General features: G+C 36.4%; 1 protein-coding gene across 20 annotated transcripts in view; it reads right to left on the bottom strand.

Moving 5' to 3' along the window:
• The window catches only part of nrxn1 (neurexin 1), a 321,828-nt gene that overhangs the window by 186,712 nt on the left and 115,725 nt on the right, over positions 1–19,391 (bottom strand). For all 20 annotated transcript variants that reach the window (XM_015382002.1, XM_015382006.1, XM_015382016.1 and 17 more), the window contains 2 exons: positions 17,377–17,818; positions 5,249–5,632 (listed from right to left, as the gene is read on the bottom strand). In XM_015382002.1, the coding sequence (XP_015237488.1) occupies positions 5,249–5,632; positions 17,377–17,818 (826 nt within the window). The remainder of the gene's footprint in view (positions 1–5,248; positions 5,633–17,376; positions 17,819–19,391) is intronic.

Here is a 19,391-nt window from a genome sequence, read left to right as displayed (position 1 = left end):
TTGCGTCCTGAGCCCCCTGCTGTTCACCCTGGTTAAACTGTCTGCATTGTCTACACGTTCACCACCAATCACATTGTGAAGTTCTCAGACTAAACTACGTAGGTGGGCCTCATCAGAGACGACAACGACCAGGACTACAGAGAGGAGGTGGAGCAGCTGGTGGACTGGTGCATAGATAACTGCCTGATCTTCAATGTGGAGAAAACGAAGGAAATCATTGTTGACTTCGGTAAAAATCAGACTAACCATGCTCCACTGCTCATCAACAGCTCAGCTGTAGAGGTGGTGAGCAGCACTAAATTCCTTGGGGTGCACATCACAGACAACCTCACCTTCACTTTTAACACCACCTCACTGGTCAAAAGGGCACAGAAGTGCATGTACTTCTTGCGGAGGATGAGGAGAGCCCACTTGCCCCCATCCATCCTCACGATCCTCTACAGAAGCACCATAGTTAGCGTTCTGACCAGCTGTCTCACTATATGGTGTGGGGGCTGCAGTGCTGCAGACTGGAAGAAGGTGAGCAGAGTGGTGAGAACTGCAGAGAAGATCATCGGGGCTCCTCTTCCCTCCATAAAAGACATTTCATTCCAGCACTGTATGACCCCTAACACCCCCACCATGGACTGTTCTCTTTGCTGCCCTGTGGGAAGAGCCTTTGCAGCATTCAATGCAGGTCCAGAAGATTCCAAAACAGCTTCTTCCCCACCACCACCAGACAGCTGAATGTTGAAAAAAAAAAAAGAAACTCTAAATCATGTCACAGTCTCTGCATCAAACTGACCATATCAATGCGTTTTTTTGCACCATGTTTTCTCCCAATTTTTACATATGATCAACCAATAAGATCAGGGAGGTGCTGCAGTGGAGCTGAATAAATAGACAATCCTGCTGTACAGCCTCAAGTCCTTAAAAAAGAAATAAAAATGTTGACATTATTTACTCACATGTAAACATGTCACACAAGCAGAAGTTTATTAATGGAATTACTTGCGACTGGGCATGTTAATTAACTGCAACATATTCAATGTCACTTGTGATGCATGCGCATTACATAAATATTTTTCTATCCTAAAAAATTAATCATTCTAATTTTATTTATTTATTTATTTTTATTTAAATAACTATTACATATTTTCCTTGCTTCAAGAGAAGATTGTTAAAAAAAAATTATATTTTTAGACTGTGGGGGCCAATTGGCTAATATTCTTTACCAGGCCCAGCCAATGTTGTCAGCTGGCCTGGGTATGGTGAATAGTAAAACATGTGTAGCTGTTAAAACAATAACATTATATATATTCAGTGTGACAGATTGCTAAGACTCAGCTACACATCTAGTTAGGATAAATAATGCAATAGTGAAATAACAAAAAAGTTTTTGCTTTGGACCAAATGAATTTATGACCTGTAAAAGAAACAACTGTGCTGACATCACTGTTATTTTTCCTGTTGCCGGCATTTTTCCTTTCGTGAGTTTTATTTATATTTCATTATTATTTTTTTTATAGTAATTTAAAGGAAACTCCAAACTAAACATATTTTTAAGGCTTGACTAGGATGTAAACGTGCTGTATTTTCAGAATTAATCCTTTATTGAACATGTTAAAGCACAATGCAAAGAGTGAGCTCACATGAGCAAATGTTGACAGATTTAATGTCTTGTACATAGCCTATTGTGAGCACACTTGTGTAACCTTCTTTATTGATCATCATCTATATTTAAATATAGGAGGTAGGTGTATGTAAATGTTCATCGGAACACTCAGTCAGTCAGACTGTGAAAAAGCATGAATACTGTCAGTGAAGTGATCCAGCATATCATAGATCTCATTACAGAACATGTGCATGTGCAGCAATCCACCTACTACACCATCTGGGAGTCTGATTTACCCTTGCACTGCAAGACTAATATTTGGGCTAATTAGCAACTGCAGGAACAAGAGGAAGGGGAAGGCGTTTGGGATGCATGTAAGAAAATTGCTTTGTCCGCTTAATTAAAGTCTCTCAAAATAGGACGAATAGCTCCATGCTTCTTGTCTGAAACTCCACCTTCTGTTCCTTCCAATCCTAGCTGTTGTCTTCCTTTTCCATATGCAGTATCTGTATTTTGCCACCGGGTGGTACACCACGCATGGCTAAGTGAGGGCTAGGATAATTTTTCTGACAGCTCCTCAGCCTGCTGGTGCCTGCTTCATCCTACCAGTGCAGAGGCAATCTGGAGCCATCAAAACAGCTGGCAGCTCGCCAGGGCCCATCCGTCCCACTGCTCCCACTCACACTCTAACTAATGCTGGTCTTACACAAAAGAACACAGACAGCCAAAGAATGAAAGTTGGACAGACAAGCAGAGACGTCAAAAGACTTTCAAGTGTTGAGAGGGATGACAGAAGGTCACAACAGTGGAAATTTCAGCAGCTTCTGTTTCAAAGCCAGTCTTTTTTCAATATTCAGATCGAAGTCAAAGCATTTTATCTAGTAAAAACATCAGGCTTATAGGTAAAATGTGCCTAAAATAAAAAATTAAAAAGTTGTCCTTTTTTAATCAACTTATTTGACACATAATACCTTTCAGCTACAAGAGAAACAGATATGTAAAAAAAGGTTAGAACAAGCACAACCAACAACACTTTTCTAAGAGAAAGATTACATTGCCCAATTCTGAGGTTAATAGTACATTTATTTTTTTTTAACTAGATTTGATGATTTGGCAATACTAAATACCTTTAGACTACTTATTCTAAGTATTTAGCTGAAGAATCTACAGGTTCTAAGACTCTTAAAAAAATAGAGAAAAACAAAAACAAACAACAAAAAAAGGCTGATGGGTAAATGAGAATATTGTAAAAATATTTAGGTTTATTTTAAATCTGTAACTTTCAGGATAAGTCATATTAGAGGAAACTGCCTTTTTTTTAAGCCTGAGCATCAGGCAGTCTAAAGAGGCCTAAGCGTTAGTATACTATCTTTGTTATATGTGTAAGATTTTACTGGAATATCAGGGGGAACGGACACTTAAAAGTGAGAACAAATTAATAAGAAAAAAAGGGTGGTGTTTTAGAAGAAGTTTTTAATGGCTTGAAAAGCTCAAATCAAATTCTCTGCTTTGGGTAAGGGGTAACTTTGCTTTAGCAAACAGGTGGGAGTCTAATATTTATTTGTATGAATCTGTTCTCTTATTTCTCTTCTCTGGGGGAGACTATTCATTCTGATGGTTTTAAATGAATGGCTTGATATGCATGTGCAGGGGCTGGTGTGGATGGTGCCACTTACTGTTCCTTCACTAACATGGTCCAGAATAAACCTCACATTTCTGACTCATTCTTTTGGAAATTTATTTTGTTTCTCTCCTTGGCTGATTATGTTTGCTGTATAAGATCTAAACTTGATGTCAGTTTGAAACATTATCCCTTTCAATAATGAGTCATATATGTTCTGTTTATATACAACTAACAGCCATTTTTTACCTTTAAAGATGCCTTGATTGTTTGTGGCACATTCCTTGATAATTTTCAGTCAGTAGATCATGTTAGTTACAGACGTTTGGCTGGCCATGCATTATAGATGAAAATCTATCTTTCCAGAAAATCCCAAGTTTTCTTTATTGTAATGTGATCTGACAACTGTGAAGGCCACAAGTTTACAGTTAACTTATTCCCATATTAACAAAACCAGTTTGCCAATTTGAGTTTTGTGGACTGGTACCTAACATAGTCTTTGGCTATTCTAGCCCATCTGCTTCAGGGTTCATTGTCGTTCCCACATATATATTATTCTACAAGCATTGATTTCAGCAAATGGTAAACTGAGCTATTACAGTACAGTACAGTATTTCCATCCTATTATCACTAATAAGTGTTCTTTAAAGTAGTGTGACGTTTCCTCACACATTCTTATTTTTGGACAACCTGAAAGGTGGTTGTACATGAAAACATTTTTGTTGATCAGTATTTTCTGAAAAACTCAGACCAGCAAAAATACACTTCCTATTTCACAGTTTCTGCTTTTGCACATCAAAATCCCTAAATGTACTAAACTGATGTCACGTAATAACAGTAGGATGAGTTGCTGCTTGTGGTACCAACGAACAAAACAGGTCTACCTAATAGCACTGTTGGCAACTCTTAGACAAGGAAAGCCACTATTGGCTGGCCTAAAAGTCACTAGAAGTCGCTATATTATGTCATCACCTCATCTGCTTATTTGGTAATGCTTTTATCCAACCATAGCAGAGGGAAATATCATTAAAAATAATCTAAATGCATTTAAAACTAAATATGAACTCCTAGTTTTTAATAATATTATTCTTCTAGGGTGGGATCACTTTTAGTGCACCAGATTACTCAGAGATCAGTGCTTTAAAGTGCTTTCATCAATCACCGACAACACTGGATATGTTGTTAGTCACTTAAAAAAATAATTGTCGCTGTGGGGGTCTAAAAAGTTGCTAACTATAATGACAAAGCCGCAAAGTTGGCAGCATTGCCTAAAAGTGTGTTTCTGTGTATTGTTTTATTTGTACAAGTACAAAATCCAATCATATATTGTATGCTTGTAAATCTGAATGTTCAGTTGTGAATACATGTTTCCACTTTGTTAAACAAAATGTGGATAAATCTGTAAATCTGTAAATGAGAATACAGTATATGTGTAAAACAGATTATATATAAAATTATGCTTAAATTATTCTTATAATAATTCTCTTTTTACACAAGTTATTTATTTACTATGTATGAATACTGCAACTCTGATAGCACTCTCTATGACAACTTGATTAAAAAAAAAATCTAAATGAAGATTTTGCCTTGGTTTTACAAAATATTAATGTGATGCATACCTGAGCAGCACAAATCTAGCACAAGACTTAATCTGTATAGTTAATTATTCCATGAAGACTTACACCTCAGTAGCATGCAACTTCAACAGCCAAACCATCACATTTGTAACTGACCAATCAGCTGAGATGAGGTAACGACTTTTCAAAACTAACACTTCTGAGGTGAAACTCAAAGCCACGTCTCACATGAAAAATGTTGCTGCGTACTGTATCTGGAAACAAATCTTTAAGAAAAACATATAACTTTCGTAAACAAATATCAGCTTGTGTTATTATGTCTTGCAAATACATATATTTATATGTATTTTTTATATACAAGCATGCATTCTTTGGATGCAGAATGATGAAGCCTCAGACAAGCTCATCTCAAAGTTATAAAGGTTGTGAGGAATAGACAAAAAAACAAAATCCTACCTCTTTCACAGGAGCGTCCCAAGTATCCAGTTCCAGAGCAGTCACAGACGTAGCGGTTCCATCCCTCCCTGCAGACACCATTATTTTGGCAGGGGTTGCTCAAGCACTGTTTAGGAGGCTCTTTAGAGCATGAGGGTTTGACCCCGGCAGCCTTCTGGACCTCTGCAAGGCGCCGCACATCTTTACTCTGTCCATCTATAAATAAATCTCGGATACAGCCCACATAGCCATAGTTGAGCAGAGCTGTCCACACCTCAGTGGGGAACACGAGGCCCATCTTGTTTTCTGGCAGACCCCCAAGATACAGATTGTCATCCAAGTCCAAGATCTCACTTTCTCCAGGGGCTGTGTAAGCAGTACGAAGGGTATTGATGGAGATTGTACCTAAAACGAAAGCAGTAAAAAGATGCAGTGGGGTGAGTATAACTTGTTAGGTGACCCTGCATACCAGATTATAAAAGTTGTTATTGTTTTTGGTGGCAAAAGACAGACTATGTTTGGTGAAATACCAACTTGCAATAAATGTCAGTTCTAATCCAGTTTAATGAAGAAATTAGCCTAATTAGGGTTATACATCTGAACAGAGTAAGGATTTTCTTCATTTAGAATGACGGATGACTGTTGATAAGACTTATTAATCACAGGCGGATAGTCAATTAGAAATCTAATCTGAGATCCCTGAGAGTATCCTCTCCATTTTCCTTGGATTTCCCCTAATAAATCTTCTTTATCTATAAAGCAGTGGTCATAAAAAGGAAAAGTAAGGAAAAGAAAAATCATTGCTCTCTTTATCATCAGACGTCCTCTACCACCACGCTATCCACACACACCCAAAAAAAGGCCATGTAACCATCTTTTTGAGCTTGATTAACGGACTGCAGACTGAAGTTTTTTCACCCTGTCTGTGCCTTCCTAACACATAAACGGGCAGTGGGAGTTTGTGTGTTTCTCTGCTATGATTTATCACTCTCATTCAGGTTTAATTCTCGATCTGGAGCACCGTAAACAACAGCCTACATGACTAGACTGTAAAACTTCAGAAAAGGAGGGCCTTACTGTGAAACGCAGACCAAGTGATTAATTTGTATATAGATCTGTCACTCTCAGCACAGGGCCCATTGTGGACTTTAATTAATGGTGGCTGCCTTGTCTGCACACAACCACATCGAATAATCCATACTCTGTGATGCTGAGGATCAGCCATGGTGGTGAAAAAAAGCAGGCAAATGATGCTGAATGATGCTTACATTTTGAGTAGCAGAGGTATGCCTTTGCAGATATGTAAGAGCTTTTGGCAGGCTGCTTTAGGCTAAAGGGGAAGACTCTGAAGTCCCAGTGTCTGATAGGAGCATAGCTTTAGGTGAGTTTTCAGATCAAACTGCTTTTGTTTGAAAACAAGCCGTGAGCCAAACTTCAGTTTTCAATAAAAAGTGATGAAATAATATTTATTTTTAAAGTCATTCAAAGTTGTTCTCCACATTTTTATTGTTAGCATCTGTGAATATTTAAATAACAAATAGCTGTAAAATTAATACACATGATTTTCTTTGCTCTTTCGTATTGTAACATACTAGATTTTACTCAACAAAAATATACTCTTTGAGTATAAATATAATACATGCTAATAATTGTGATTATGCATGCTCAAGGTGAGTCAGCCTACTTGGAAAAGTGCATGAGAGACAGCTAAATACTTGGTGCACAATGATTAACCTGGTGCACAGTAACATGTTTCAGCTCTCTTCTTAGGGTCTTGGCCCCAGGCATCTGTTCCAAGTACTTTCCCGTCGTCACCCACTGCCCCTGCTCTCTCCAGCACCAGCTGTTGAGACTTCTAAGCTCTGCACACTTGGCATGGACCACCCGTCATGCAGCCAGAACAGCTCCCTTCAGGTTACAACTAACGAGCTCACTACATCAAACTCATTAGTGAGAAAACTTTTCCCAGACTAGAACAGGTGCCTAGTTGAAGAATGAACATCGGTATGATCAGGATAAATTGTGAAAAAAGTGTCTATACTTTCAATTTTGACATCTCACCCTATAGCAATAGAAAGAGTGTTCGATAATGACTTTTTGAATAATACATTTGCAAAGTAAATTCTGCAAGAGTCATCATCAATGCCTTACGAAAATCAGGAAACAATTACACAAGCTGGACGTCTTATTCAGTCACTTCAACTCACAGGCAGCTAGTGAAGAAATTGTAAACCCAGAGTATGCGAGTTTGAACTGATACGACTCTCAACTGAGTCAAGTAGAAAACCAATGACATCCTTACAGAGGCCCTAGATTTGGACTGCTCTGCTCACTTTTCAAAGTCCTGCCAGGAATTGTGTAAACACAATCCAACTATGTTATGTCTGAAGCCACACTACAATCCTTTGGGGAGATGAGCCAATGTCAGCTTTAGACTATGGGAAACAAAACACATATAAAGACTGATGGACAGACAATGCTTATGACATTTGCAAACAAAAGAGATACATGACATATACTTGTCTTCAAAAACATTCATGGGGATCAAATGGTGATGGGTGATGTTTAAGAACTTTATGAGAAACATTAATTAAAGTAAAATGGCTTGTAAATGTAATCTTGTATTAGCTGAAAACTTTGACTGGACCATTCAAAGAGATGCTTTTATCTAAACCAGGTGACCCATGTCAAACTCCTGCTGCTACCATGCAGGTTTAATAATGGATTCACACATATAACATTCAATCTTCATCTAAAAAATGTGCCATGCACCTTGGATCTATCCATACATGACCTCTTATTCTGAAAAGTACCAGATCTGATTTCCACATTGCTGACAGATGATTGATGGGAGCTGTCCATCAAGCCAGTTAGAATTACTGCACTGACTAGAACGAATTCAATTTGCGACTAAATGGAAGATATACGGATGAAGAAGTTTGTGTGAATGGAGAATTTGCAGTGCCCTTGATCTAACAAAGCTGATTCAAACAGCTTAATTAATCTAGCTTTTTACCTGGTTCTTCTAAAAAGTAAACAGTTATATTTAGGTGTGTTAGTATTGGCTCAACATGAAACATGTAGGACACTGGCCCTTCCAGACTGAAAACTCCTAATCTTAACAATTTTTATAATGCTGTACGTTTAAATGTGTTGTCCTGCTGCAAAAAAATATTCTGCCTCAGTTTCTAGTCTTTTGCAGCCATTATTAGTTTTACGTTTCCTACTATCTATCACCATCCACCTTCCCATCAACCGAGAATACCATAAAGAGAGTGAATAAAAAAAATCATTCCCCAAAACAAGTGATTATCTTCCTTATACTTTCTAATCATCCAATTCTTTTTGTTAGCTCATTAAATATATTTGGTCATTGTAAAATAAAAAAATAAAAAAATGAAAAGGAAACCAAAAAAAAAATAAAAAATTAAAAACCATTGGGAAAGCTGCCAAACCTATGCAGTAAAACAACACAGCATACTAGCTTGCATGTATCAGGTAAACACTAACTAATTACAAAAACTGATACATGAAATGAAATCTTGATTTGAAAGGTTTCCTGTTATGTTACATTTTACAATTAACTTTAAAAAATCCTCTGACATTAGGCATGAAAGGATGCACCAAAAAACTCCACATTCAACCTTCTTTTGATCAAACTGTTTTAGCTTTCCTGTTCTCTTAAAGGCAACCAGTGAGATTATGGAATGATGGAGGCTAGGAGAGGGGAATAATATAGAAGAAAAGGGCACTTTAACTGATAGGCTGCTAAAGACAGCCTATCAGTTAAAGCTTATAAATAACAACACCTAACAACAGGAGCAGTTTGACCAGAAAAACACTAATTTATCTTAATTGATGTTGTTAAAGGTATAGTGTAGGACTTTTGCAAATTTTTGAAAAGACCCGCACTCTCTACTTTGAAATGCACATGCACAAAAGAAAGATTTGCAATTTTTCCACTATGTCAGACTCACCACCGGTAAGTGAAAATGGGGATGACCACAAAGGACGGCCTTACAAAAACATCACTAGAATGGTTGAAAATTAGGAGGACCACTTACTTCAGTGATCCAACCAGAAGAAGGACATCCTCCAATATACATTTAAAGAATGAGCTCAGCTGCCCGATTTGATGGGAAAAATAGATGTTCTTCTCCATGATCAGTGCTAGTTGTATTAATTTGCACTTCAACTTCTAGATGTTTTCTCTTCAGCAGCAAACTAACAAAACCATTGCTATTGACATTTTGTGTAAGAATAATAAGGTGTGCAGAACTGTAAGTTCAACTTTGTCCAAAACATTTACAATTTAGAATCCTCTGTGTGTTTTCTGTAAAACATGAGGTTAGCTACTGTAAAATAGTAGTGGAAATGGGGACGAGTACGCAGGGCGGCCTTATGTAAACATATCAGAAGAATAGTTATTAATTAGGAGGACCACTTATTTTGATGATTCATGCCTGAAAAGAACATCCTACACTATACCTTTAACAACAATAATATAAATGATTTTATCCCACCAGAAAAACAGACAAATCTAACTCTAACCATCATACAACAAATTTTTGAATGCATAGGTTTATAACATAATCTTTTTAGTCAGTTAACGAAAAAAGCTTTGTCCATTGCGTCTAAAAAGGCTTTAAACAGGGAATGTTTACTAAAACCATAGTTGGTAAACTGCTAGCAATATAGTTTGGGAATAACATTAAAGTACTTTAGCAACTATGGATTTGGCAAAGCACACAATATCATCACAACCACCTGAGCTAAAGACGGCAAGTGATCTAAGGCTATGTTCACACCACAGCCTGAAGAGACCCAAATCTGATTTTTTTACCAATATATAAATGGATTGGATCTTTTCATGGCAGTCTGAACAACACAGATCCGATTTCTTCCAATGTGACCCAGGCCGCTTGCCTATGTGGTCCTGAATCAGATATGAATCTGATCTTTTCAAATCTATCCGACCTGAATGTCAATAATACGCGACAGTGGTAACTCTTCTGCTTTTTGCTATGCGGAAGTAGCAAGAAGAACAACAACAACGGTGGACGATAATGCAAGAGTAGTAGTTATGTTTAACCATCTTGGAAAGATTGAGTTTTTTAGGTTGGGGAAAGATCGCTAGATGTTCTGCAGCACTACCATCCATGTTTACTACCGTAAACACAGAGCACGCTTGCTTGTGACTTCATTGCGTCCTCTACTAGGCATGCCGGACACTTAGGTTGTATGAATGCAGTTCAAACAGAAGATCACGTACAATTCACATGTATTTGGAAATGTGAACAGCAACACACAAAAAAAAATGGATTTCACAATATAATCAGAATTGAGCATCAAGGCCTACAGTGTGAAGGTAGCCTAATTGTGGTCTCAGCCATGATAACATAAGCTTTGGATGTTTGGTGTCGGTGAGCAAGGAGTGAGTGCCTGCTTGAGTGCCGCCTCAAAGCGTGATTTTGAAACTGCATTTTGAGAACCTGATGCTAAGTTGCATTTGATGTTAAGTGGTGGAACAAAGCAGTGAGAGAGGAGATTTTTTTATATTTTTACCTCATTCACAGCCTTCAAGACAAGCACTACTGTTACAAAATATTTATAAAAATGAATTTTGTATGATATGGGACCTTTAACTCTTTGCTTGTCATTAATATTTGTATTATTGTTGGAATGAGAACGATTAAATAATTTAGACAAAACCTTTTTCCAACTTCTAGTGTAGCGTAATTTATTTTTCTCCATCTCTGTCCTTCCATCTCTTTATCCCTCTCTTTCAGTGAGCTGGCCCCTAAGCTTTATTATCACTTTATTATCAAACCTCTACACAGGGGGTCCAAATGACAACTCAGATTTCTCTCAAACCTTTTGCATTAGCAGAACACCTCAACTTGGCATGAGATCCAGTAGACCCACTCACACATCCCCAAAACATGTTAGACAGAGGATTACTGCAATCCAGTTAAGGCAGTATGACCAAGTCTCTCAAATGCGATTGTATTCTTAGTGGGAAAAGAAGCCAGTAAGATGGCTATGAGAATGAAGACAGCATTTTCTACTTCTTGCATGTCTGTTTGAAGCAGTTGTGTGTGTGTGTTTAGTTGAATAATCATGTAGTTGTCCTGAAGAGTGTCCCAATACATTTTAACCCTGTAATGCCAAATGTATCATATTTAATACATACGGTTTCTGAAATGTTTTGCATCTGACACCTTTTGCATAATTTAATAGTACAAACTTTGCTCAAAATGCTATTGTACACAATCAGATATACCTGATAACAGCCAGTAGAAGACTACACAAAAAATAATCTTGACTTATCACATAGTAATAAATTATTAATATCAAAAATGTATTTCTGTTTTTTTTCTTTTTACATATTTTGTTAAAAGGCCAAATAAGGAATTGAGACAAAAAAAAGTAATTTTCTGTTTTGTTTTATTCTTGGATCGGGCTTTAAAGGGATACGCCAATAAACTCAAATTTATAAGCAAGCCATTGTAGCTCCTATATTAAATCAAAAAGTAAAAAAATGTTTCAGCAAGAAAATCTGCAATTTTCCCATCGGAAAAAGTGACTGACCTAGATTAGACTGGGATGATCATTCACCATTGTCATGGCTGCAGGAAGTGTTACTTATTAAGGACTGAGGTGATAATTGTGTTTGGCTTTCGTGGTCTTGTCGTAAGTGTTGTGCTGGGTTAGTATGAATACAAAAACTGATAAGGAGATGAAAAGCTATAGGAAAAATATTCTTAGTGGCTTAAGCTTTCAGGGGACTTTTCAAATCCAGGTTTATGAAAGAGGCATTACAGTGTAAGACTCAACAAAAAGAATAGCTAGCCAGTTACAAATGAGAGCAAGGAAATGTAGGTTTCAGATTAAAATTCCAAAGTTCACAATTAATTATTTGCAGTTTTATTTGCTCAATAGTCATCTATCGATGTAAGCATACAAATCTTTGCCCTTCTGCCAAATCTTTGCCTACTGTCAGTCACTTATTCAGGGTTTGACTCCGACCTGTGTTACTTTGTTGCATGTCTCTGCCCCTCTCTCATATCCCCTTTCCTGTCAGCCGTCTGTTGAAAAAGCAAGCCACTAGTGCCATGAAAAAAATAAATAAATAATGCTGCCTTTATGTGGTATCATAATTACGATAAAAACAAAACACCAAAATAAAATGGCACATGAACACTCCTCATGATCTAATTTCTACTGAAAAGAATTTATGATAGCTAAGTTGGCAAAGTGCGGTAAATTTGAACCTTTTAACATGGCAGAGAGTAGCGAAACTATTCTGTAGGGAGAATATTGCACCGATAAGCATTCTCTCCTGTTGTGTTTGTAGCTTACACAATGCTGTGACATATAATATTTTAAAAATATATCACCATTTAAACTTGTGTTATGCTGCTGTTAGGTAGAATCTTTGGATCCGTGTTTCTCTTCTCTACCACAACAAAAGCTTTTGAACAGAATGTTCTCGTAAAAAGCATACATTTACAACACTGCCTTAATGCTGCACCATTAATATTTAAAGTTTAGATATTAATATAAAGTCTTTAACACCCCAGTTTTCAGATGCACATGTGATAAATCTCTCAAACATAAAAACCATTAAATCTGCAATCTTATAGAGGGATATGAGTCAATATGTGTTTAGAGCTGTAGAGGAAGATTTTTTTTTTGTCTTATTCTTGTGAGAACAGGTGATCAAAAGTTTATTGGACGATCACATCCTACATTGCTTTCTTGATCATTTATCTGCCAGTATTTATATAAGCTCTTATGTAAAATTTTAAACAAGATCTGTTTTTTGCCCTTGTCCAAGTTTGTGGTTTTGCTTTTCTACACGTTGGAGTTCAACACGTATCTGGTCTAGGCGTAGGTCTAGGTGCTCTGGCAGTTGACTTCATTTTTACGTTCTGTGATAGAGCCTCAAACAAGCTTTCAAAACTATTAAGAGTAGCTGAAATACTTTGATGAATGTTTTATAACTAAATATTGTTCCCTGCAATTTTCTTTTTTTTAACCTTAGTTACAGATTAAAGTTTTCCTTACATTTAAAGATGGAGATACAGTATGCAGAGGAAGAAAGACAGCTAGTTTCAATCATGTTTCCATAAAGTAACAATAGCTACTATTACAGCTTTAACAAAAATCTCTGCTATACTTATCTAGATTAAAATATATGAAAGAATTATGACTTATATCAAAGAGTATGGGACCCCCTATATGTAGTGCCATAATGCTTTTGTTCTGCTCTTTAACTTTTGTGTCAAAAAAAATACAGGGGAGCTACTTTTTACTAATAAACAGGCCTCAGCTATAACTTTTGAAATAACGTATACAAATATAGTTTTCCTTTAAGACTGACTCTTTTTTAATTTGCTTTAAATTTAAATATATTATTATCCGAATTACCATTATAGAAAAGAAACATTTGCTAGTAATGATTGTAAAACTCTTATTTCAGTATACAGAGGGCACCTTTTAATTACTTTATATCTCTGAGTAGAATAAGATCAGCTCAACCACAAATAGCATGAATGCAAGTGTGTGCATGTTAGTAAGGTCCAGCTGGCTTGGACAAACACAGACATGTTCCTCGAGGCCTACTGTCTGAAAATGAGGGACTCATCTTACTGATTTTAGCACCTAGACCTTTAAAGTGGCAAGATACTCTTGTTGCGTTGTGGCAATATTGACTAATTCATGGTGATGCATGATACTTAATCCTTTATCTGTGGCCTCACCTGCACAATTTGGTAATCATGGAATTTAAGTGAGGTTAATGGTAAAGCTATCACCTAATTACACCCATATTAGGCTGGCAGTACTCCAAAAAGTCTAATTTTGAAAGAATTGGGAATAATTGCCAAGAAGTTTAGTTTTACACTATTGCTCTGACTGTAATATGAAACATCTGAAGAAGCTGTAAAAATAAAGTATTCATTCTCTGCAAAAGACTAAAAAGAAAATGCTATTTGGGTAGGACTGGGCATACAGCTCCAAATTAGGCTTACACTTTGGCACAAAGGATGATTCTAGAGTTGTTGTAATCCCTATGGTGGGAATTTTGATAGGATGATAAAGAAAGCAACAAAAGATAAACAACAAACAGCAAAATAGTTTATTCTTGCCTTTACACTAAGATGTTTTTTTTTTCTGATAATTATGCAGTCTTAAAGATTCTGTTGTAAATGAGGTAGCATTAATATGATCAATCAATTAATCAATTAATTAATCTACATTTAAATGGTCTTATCAGTCAATTTATGATGAATTGATAATTGGACAATTTCTTAAAAACCTGATTGACTTGTATCAAGATGATCTTTCCATAACATGAAGGGCTAATCTATTTTTTTTTCACAGTATACTGTGTAAAGAAATTGAATAAAATTATGAATAATGAAAAATTGAACAAAATATGTGAAACACATAATTTCCAATGAACAGACATGGAAAAATGCATAAAAGGACATGGTATGTCTCTCTGAAATACTGTCAGACTATTTGACTCTTTTTATCAATGAAGTAGATTTCAACTATAATAAGGCTGTCTCTTTTTAGTGTAATGTAGGAGTAAGTGCTGGAAAATACTTGTACTGTTAACAGTGCTTTTAAAAAGAAGGTTCTGGTTGTCCTCAGTGGAATGGTAAAACCTGTCTTCCACAAAGTGCATTAACACACAAAAGCCTACCGTGCTAATTGCCAGCATGTCCTATTCTATAATGTTACAAACATTTTCTGTAATCTCTTCCACTTTTCTTTAACAACATCCTCATCTTCAGAGCAAGTGAAGTGGATTCCGTTTTGGGGAAAACTTAAGGAGTTTTCATGTGTTTATATTTACAAACAACATAACATAAAGTGCATTCACTATCATTTTCAACATTAAATAGTGTAAATAATCCCAGACCGGACTCTGGCTTGACTATTGTTTCTGATCTAGTGTGATTCTGCTCTGGCATTTTTGATCATGCAAATATCACTGAGTTTCCACTTGAGAATAAACGGTAATGCCCGGTAGTAGATAGCAGTAACATTACAATACTGGAATAAATTCCTTTTAAGTAAACTATAACATTTAATTGGTTCCAAAAATTTTTAAATCAAATACACCAATAATGGAACTGTAATCTTATTTACGTTTTAGAAATCTTTTTTGCGTTTTAGAGCATTCTGGGATGTTGCTGGCTAAATCATCAAGGTGTAACAGTGCCATTACATCGCTAATATAAAAAAATTAAATAATTACATCAATATGTACCTTAGCTAATGTTTTTGTGTGCTTAGCTTGGAAGTGACTGCCATTCATAAATCTTTTATTTCCTTTTTTAACTCTGGTACCAAAGTGTTGATACCTTAGCCTTAAAAAGGATAGTAGAGTTACTCTGAAATGTCATTAGTGAAGAGCTCAGCACTGTGCAGCAATTTCCTTAGTCCTGGGAGAGACCAGCCCCTGTTTCCATGGTAACATAGGCAGAGTAGACAGAGAGATTGTTGAGTAAAGAGAACTTGACGAGAGGTTGTGTGTGCATGTGTTAGTGTAAGTGAATATAAGTATGTGTGGGTGGATGATAGGAGGGTACTAGCCAGATAATGAACACGATCTAATTCAGCAAGACATTGTTTCTCATGGTCTGGTCCACCATAATTAAATGTTGGAGATTTGTGTCATTAGTAAAGTCAGCAGCAGTTTTCTCTTTCCTAATATGAACAAAACCTCTCAGGAGCTATGTTGTAATGAAAATGATGTGTATAAAATTGGAACTTCATATATTTTTAGTTTTCAAAAAATATATGTCAATGTTAAATGGAAGATGAATATAATAATGATTTTGAGAGTGATTAAAAGCTCAGTTTAGAAAAGCAATGTAATAGTGCTTTAGGGGGATAGAGAAATAGTTTAATCTAATTTCCACCTCTTGAGATGGAGTGAGAAACATGGTTAAAGGGTATATTTAATTTGCAGCATGACATGGCTGGACCCTGGTTTTACACTCACTAACAAATTGCTGCCTCAATAAGCAAATCAACAGGGACTAGAGAAGTGCAGCGTGAGCCTTTAAGAACAAATTTTTGGGCAGAAGTTGTTCTGCTTCTTGACAGTTGAAGTTGCATCACTAATATCAAAAGCCATACATTTCCGAATTTTTAATAATAAAATTAGTTTTCTGTGCAATCTATACAATCAGAGGTATTTTACTGTTTTCACTCACAAGATTTAAAGATAATGCAGAAGTAGGGATTTTCATTGGGTAAAGAAGAACTGAGCCTCTACTTAATGATAAAATATGTACTATAAGAAACATGTGAAGGATGGCTATATATATATATATATATATATATATATATATATATATATATATATATATATATATATATATATATATATATCGCCACTTTGTGATGAATAGTCATCATGGATTGGAGTTCCCTCTGTTACTCAAAGGACCATAGAGGTGTTAAAAATCGGGGTAATGGGCTCTATGCATAGCTCCACTATGCATAGAGCTCTTTTGTTTCCTGTTTTTTTTCTACCGGACAAGTCACCAAGGCCAGACACACCTGGGTTAATCATTCCATCCAGTAATGAAAGACAGGAAACAAAAGTGCTGCCTTAAGTTCAGGAAGTAGTGGAGTTGTGCATAGAGCCCATTACAAGTAAAACGTATCAGGTCTTTGTTCAGAGCTCTACAGTGTGAGTGGATACTGGTTTGAAAAATTAGACCCATGCAGGACTCTGGTATGGTTTAAAACAGAGCAGGACTGCATGATGAAGAAAGAATAGTCTAGGCTGTTATCATGGAATGTGGCATGCTTGGTTGACTCATTTGCAATCGGACTGATCTTAGCATCTTTCCGAGCATATCCGATCGCTCCTAACACACCACACCCAGCAGGATTACCTCCCCGATAGTCGAGGCCAAAAGGCCCTCTCTCAGAAAGGGGAGTTTGGGAATAAATCTGTAAAATATTTCTTTTCTATGAGCCCCCATTTGCTTAAATTGTATATTTCAGCAGTATTATATAAGATAGCTCATATGTTATTTTTTCCCCCTTTCCTTCCTTCTCCTTTGCAGGTCCTTCAACTACTACAGTGTTCAAATTTAAGAGGAATTGAAAGTTACCTGATCTTCCATCTCGCTGGAAGTCCACATGGTACCATTCACCATCATTTACTTTTTTGTTGACTGCCTTGGTCTTTGTGGTTCCTGAGCCCATATCTAATAGCAAGTAGAGATGGCCATCCAGCATCTCAATGGCAAAGAAGTCAACTTTAAGAGTTTGTGGTGTCTTGGAGTCTTTTGGTTGCTGCTTTGGCTTGCCATGACTGAAAAGTAGAAGGCCGTTGGGTTCGGTGGTGCGGAAGTCAAAAGAGATGGATCCTGTCTTCTTAGCGTTCCATTTGTTAAGAATAATATATGACTCGGGTGTCTCAAATGTAATGGGATCCAGAGTGGCTACATTCTCACACTTAAAGGCCACAATGCCATGGACTTTCATTTTTGGATCACCCTGCTTGGCCAGTCTGGACAACTCGAGCCTTACATCATTGTTTTTGTAAACAACCTGAATTGGAGAGAGAGAATGAAAATTAGTCCAGGAGCAAATTCACAAAAAAAAAAAATAAAAAATACACAGAATGCACTTTCAAAACACAGTGTAAAATGTAGTCCATGAAGCTTTTAATCCTCCTGACAGCTTGATATTTGCTTCAAGAATTGGACATTTTTGTCACACTATACCTATAGGCGAGGGGTTTCACTTATGTCGAACCAAATGTCATTACTTCTTTCTGCTTTTTATGCTCCTTGTCTAAAGGAGCACAAATTGTACCATGTGCTCTAACTCGCCTACTGACAGGTAAAGAAGAAAGATATGCATTTAGATTTTTACTGCCAGCAAAAGTCTGTAATGTTTCAGTTTTTAAAGCACCTGTGAAAATGTTTGGAGGGAAATGTCATATAAAAGGTTTGAAGTGAGAGGAACTGAAACAATCTAAGCTAATGTCCTTATCACAGGTCAAGATTAAAATGCTATTTAAGGTCCTGGCTGGAGACTATGATTTTAAAAAAAAGTTAGCAGATGATGAATATGCCAATATCCAAATGCCTTTCAAAGAATTGGTGCATGAGCTAACTCATTTATTCTGTGGCACTCAGAGTATTTTGAACTCAATTTAGAGATTGTTTAGGTGAAAATCTCTCAACAATTTAATCCTGCAACCTTTATACATTATTTGTTTTAGGTCATGCTCTCAGGCAATGATTATATCCAGAACTGGATTTAGCATCAGTGGGGCAGACGAATAAAATGGAATGGAGCTGCGACCTCTGAGCGCCTATAGAGAGAGGGTAGAAACTCAATGTCATTCATTTTTTATGCCAGCTTCAACCTATTCAAGGTTACTGGGGTCTGAAGTCTGTCCAAGATGATGTCCAACTGGGAAAGAGGGAGGCTACATCCTGGTCAAACTGCACAATCAGTTTTATGTGATCCAGCAAAAACATCACATTTTGTCATGCTCTGTATCAGATTTTTATCTTCCTTTCAAACCAAAAAAAAAAAAAAAAAGTGCATAATTGTAAAGAAGATAAATGCTACATGTTTTTCAAAATTATATAAAGCTAAAATCTAAAAAGTGTGGAATGAATTTGTCTTCATACAGATGAGTTGATATTTGTGCAACACCATCATTCATCAAAGCTGTAAATCTTTTCGTGTATGTTTAAAGAACTCTACAAAACTGCAAAACACTTGAAGCTCAACAAATATGGATAAGGAGTGCCTGGGAAAAACAAAATTTAAGTCTTGCCAAACTAGTTTAGCTCTTCATATAGTTTGGGCAACTCTAACACATAGATTAATGTATTTTTTGGGGGTTCATTAGATTTTGGTAAGGTCTTTATGTATTGCTGGAAGGGGTACTTTAATCTTTTGCAAGCTAAAACGGGTTTTTCAACTTGCAATTAAGTAAATTAAGCTCAACTTATCTTTCCATCCACTATAACCGGCTGTACTAACAGCAGAGGAAAAGTATCCTATTTTATTTATTTATTTTATTTATCCTTTATTTAACCAGGTAATACCCATTGAGATTAAAAATCTCTTTTGCAAGGGAGACCTGGCCAAGATAGGCATC

The sequence above is a fragment of the Cyprinodon variegatus genome, unplaced genomic scaffold (assembly GCF_000732505.1).
Source record: "Cyprinodon variegatus isolate N-32 unplaced genomic scaffold, C_variegatus-1.0 Scaffold246, whole genome shotgun sequence".
Classification (NCBI taxonomy): Eukaryota; Metazoa; Chordata; class Actinopteri; order Cyprinodontiformes; family Cyprinodontidae; genus Cyprinodon; species Cyprinodon variegatus.
This window is presented reverse-complemented; position numbering and strand designations above follow the sequence as displayed.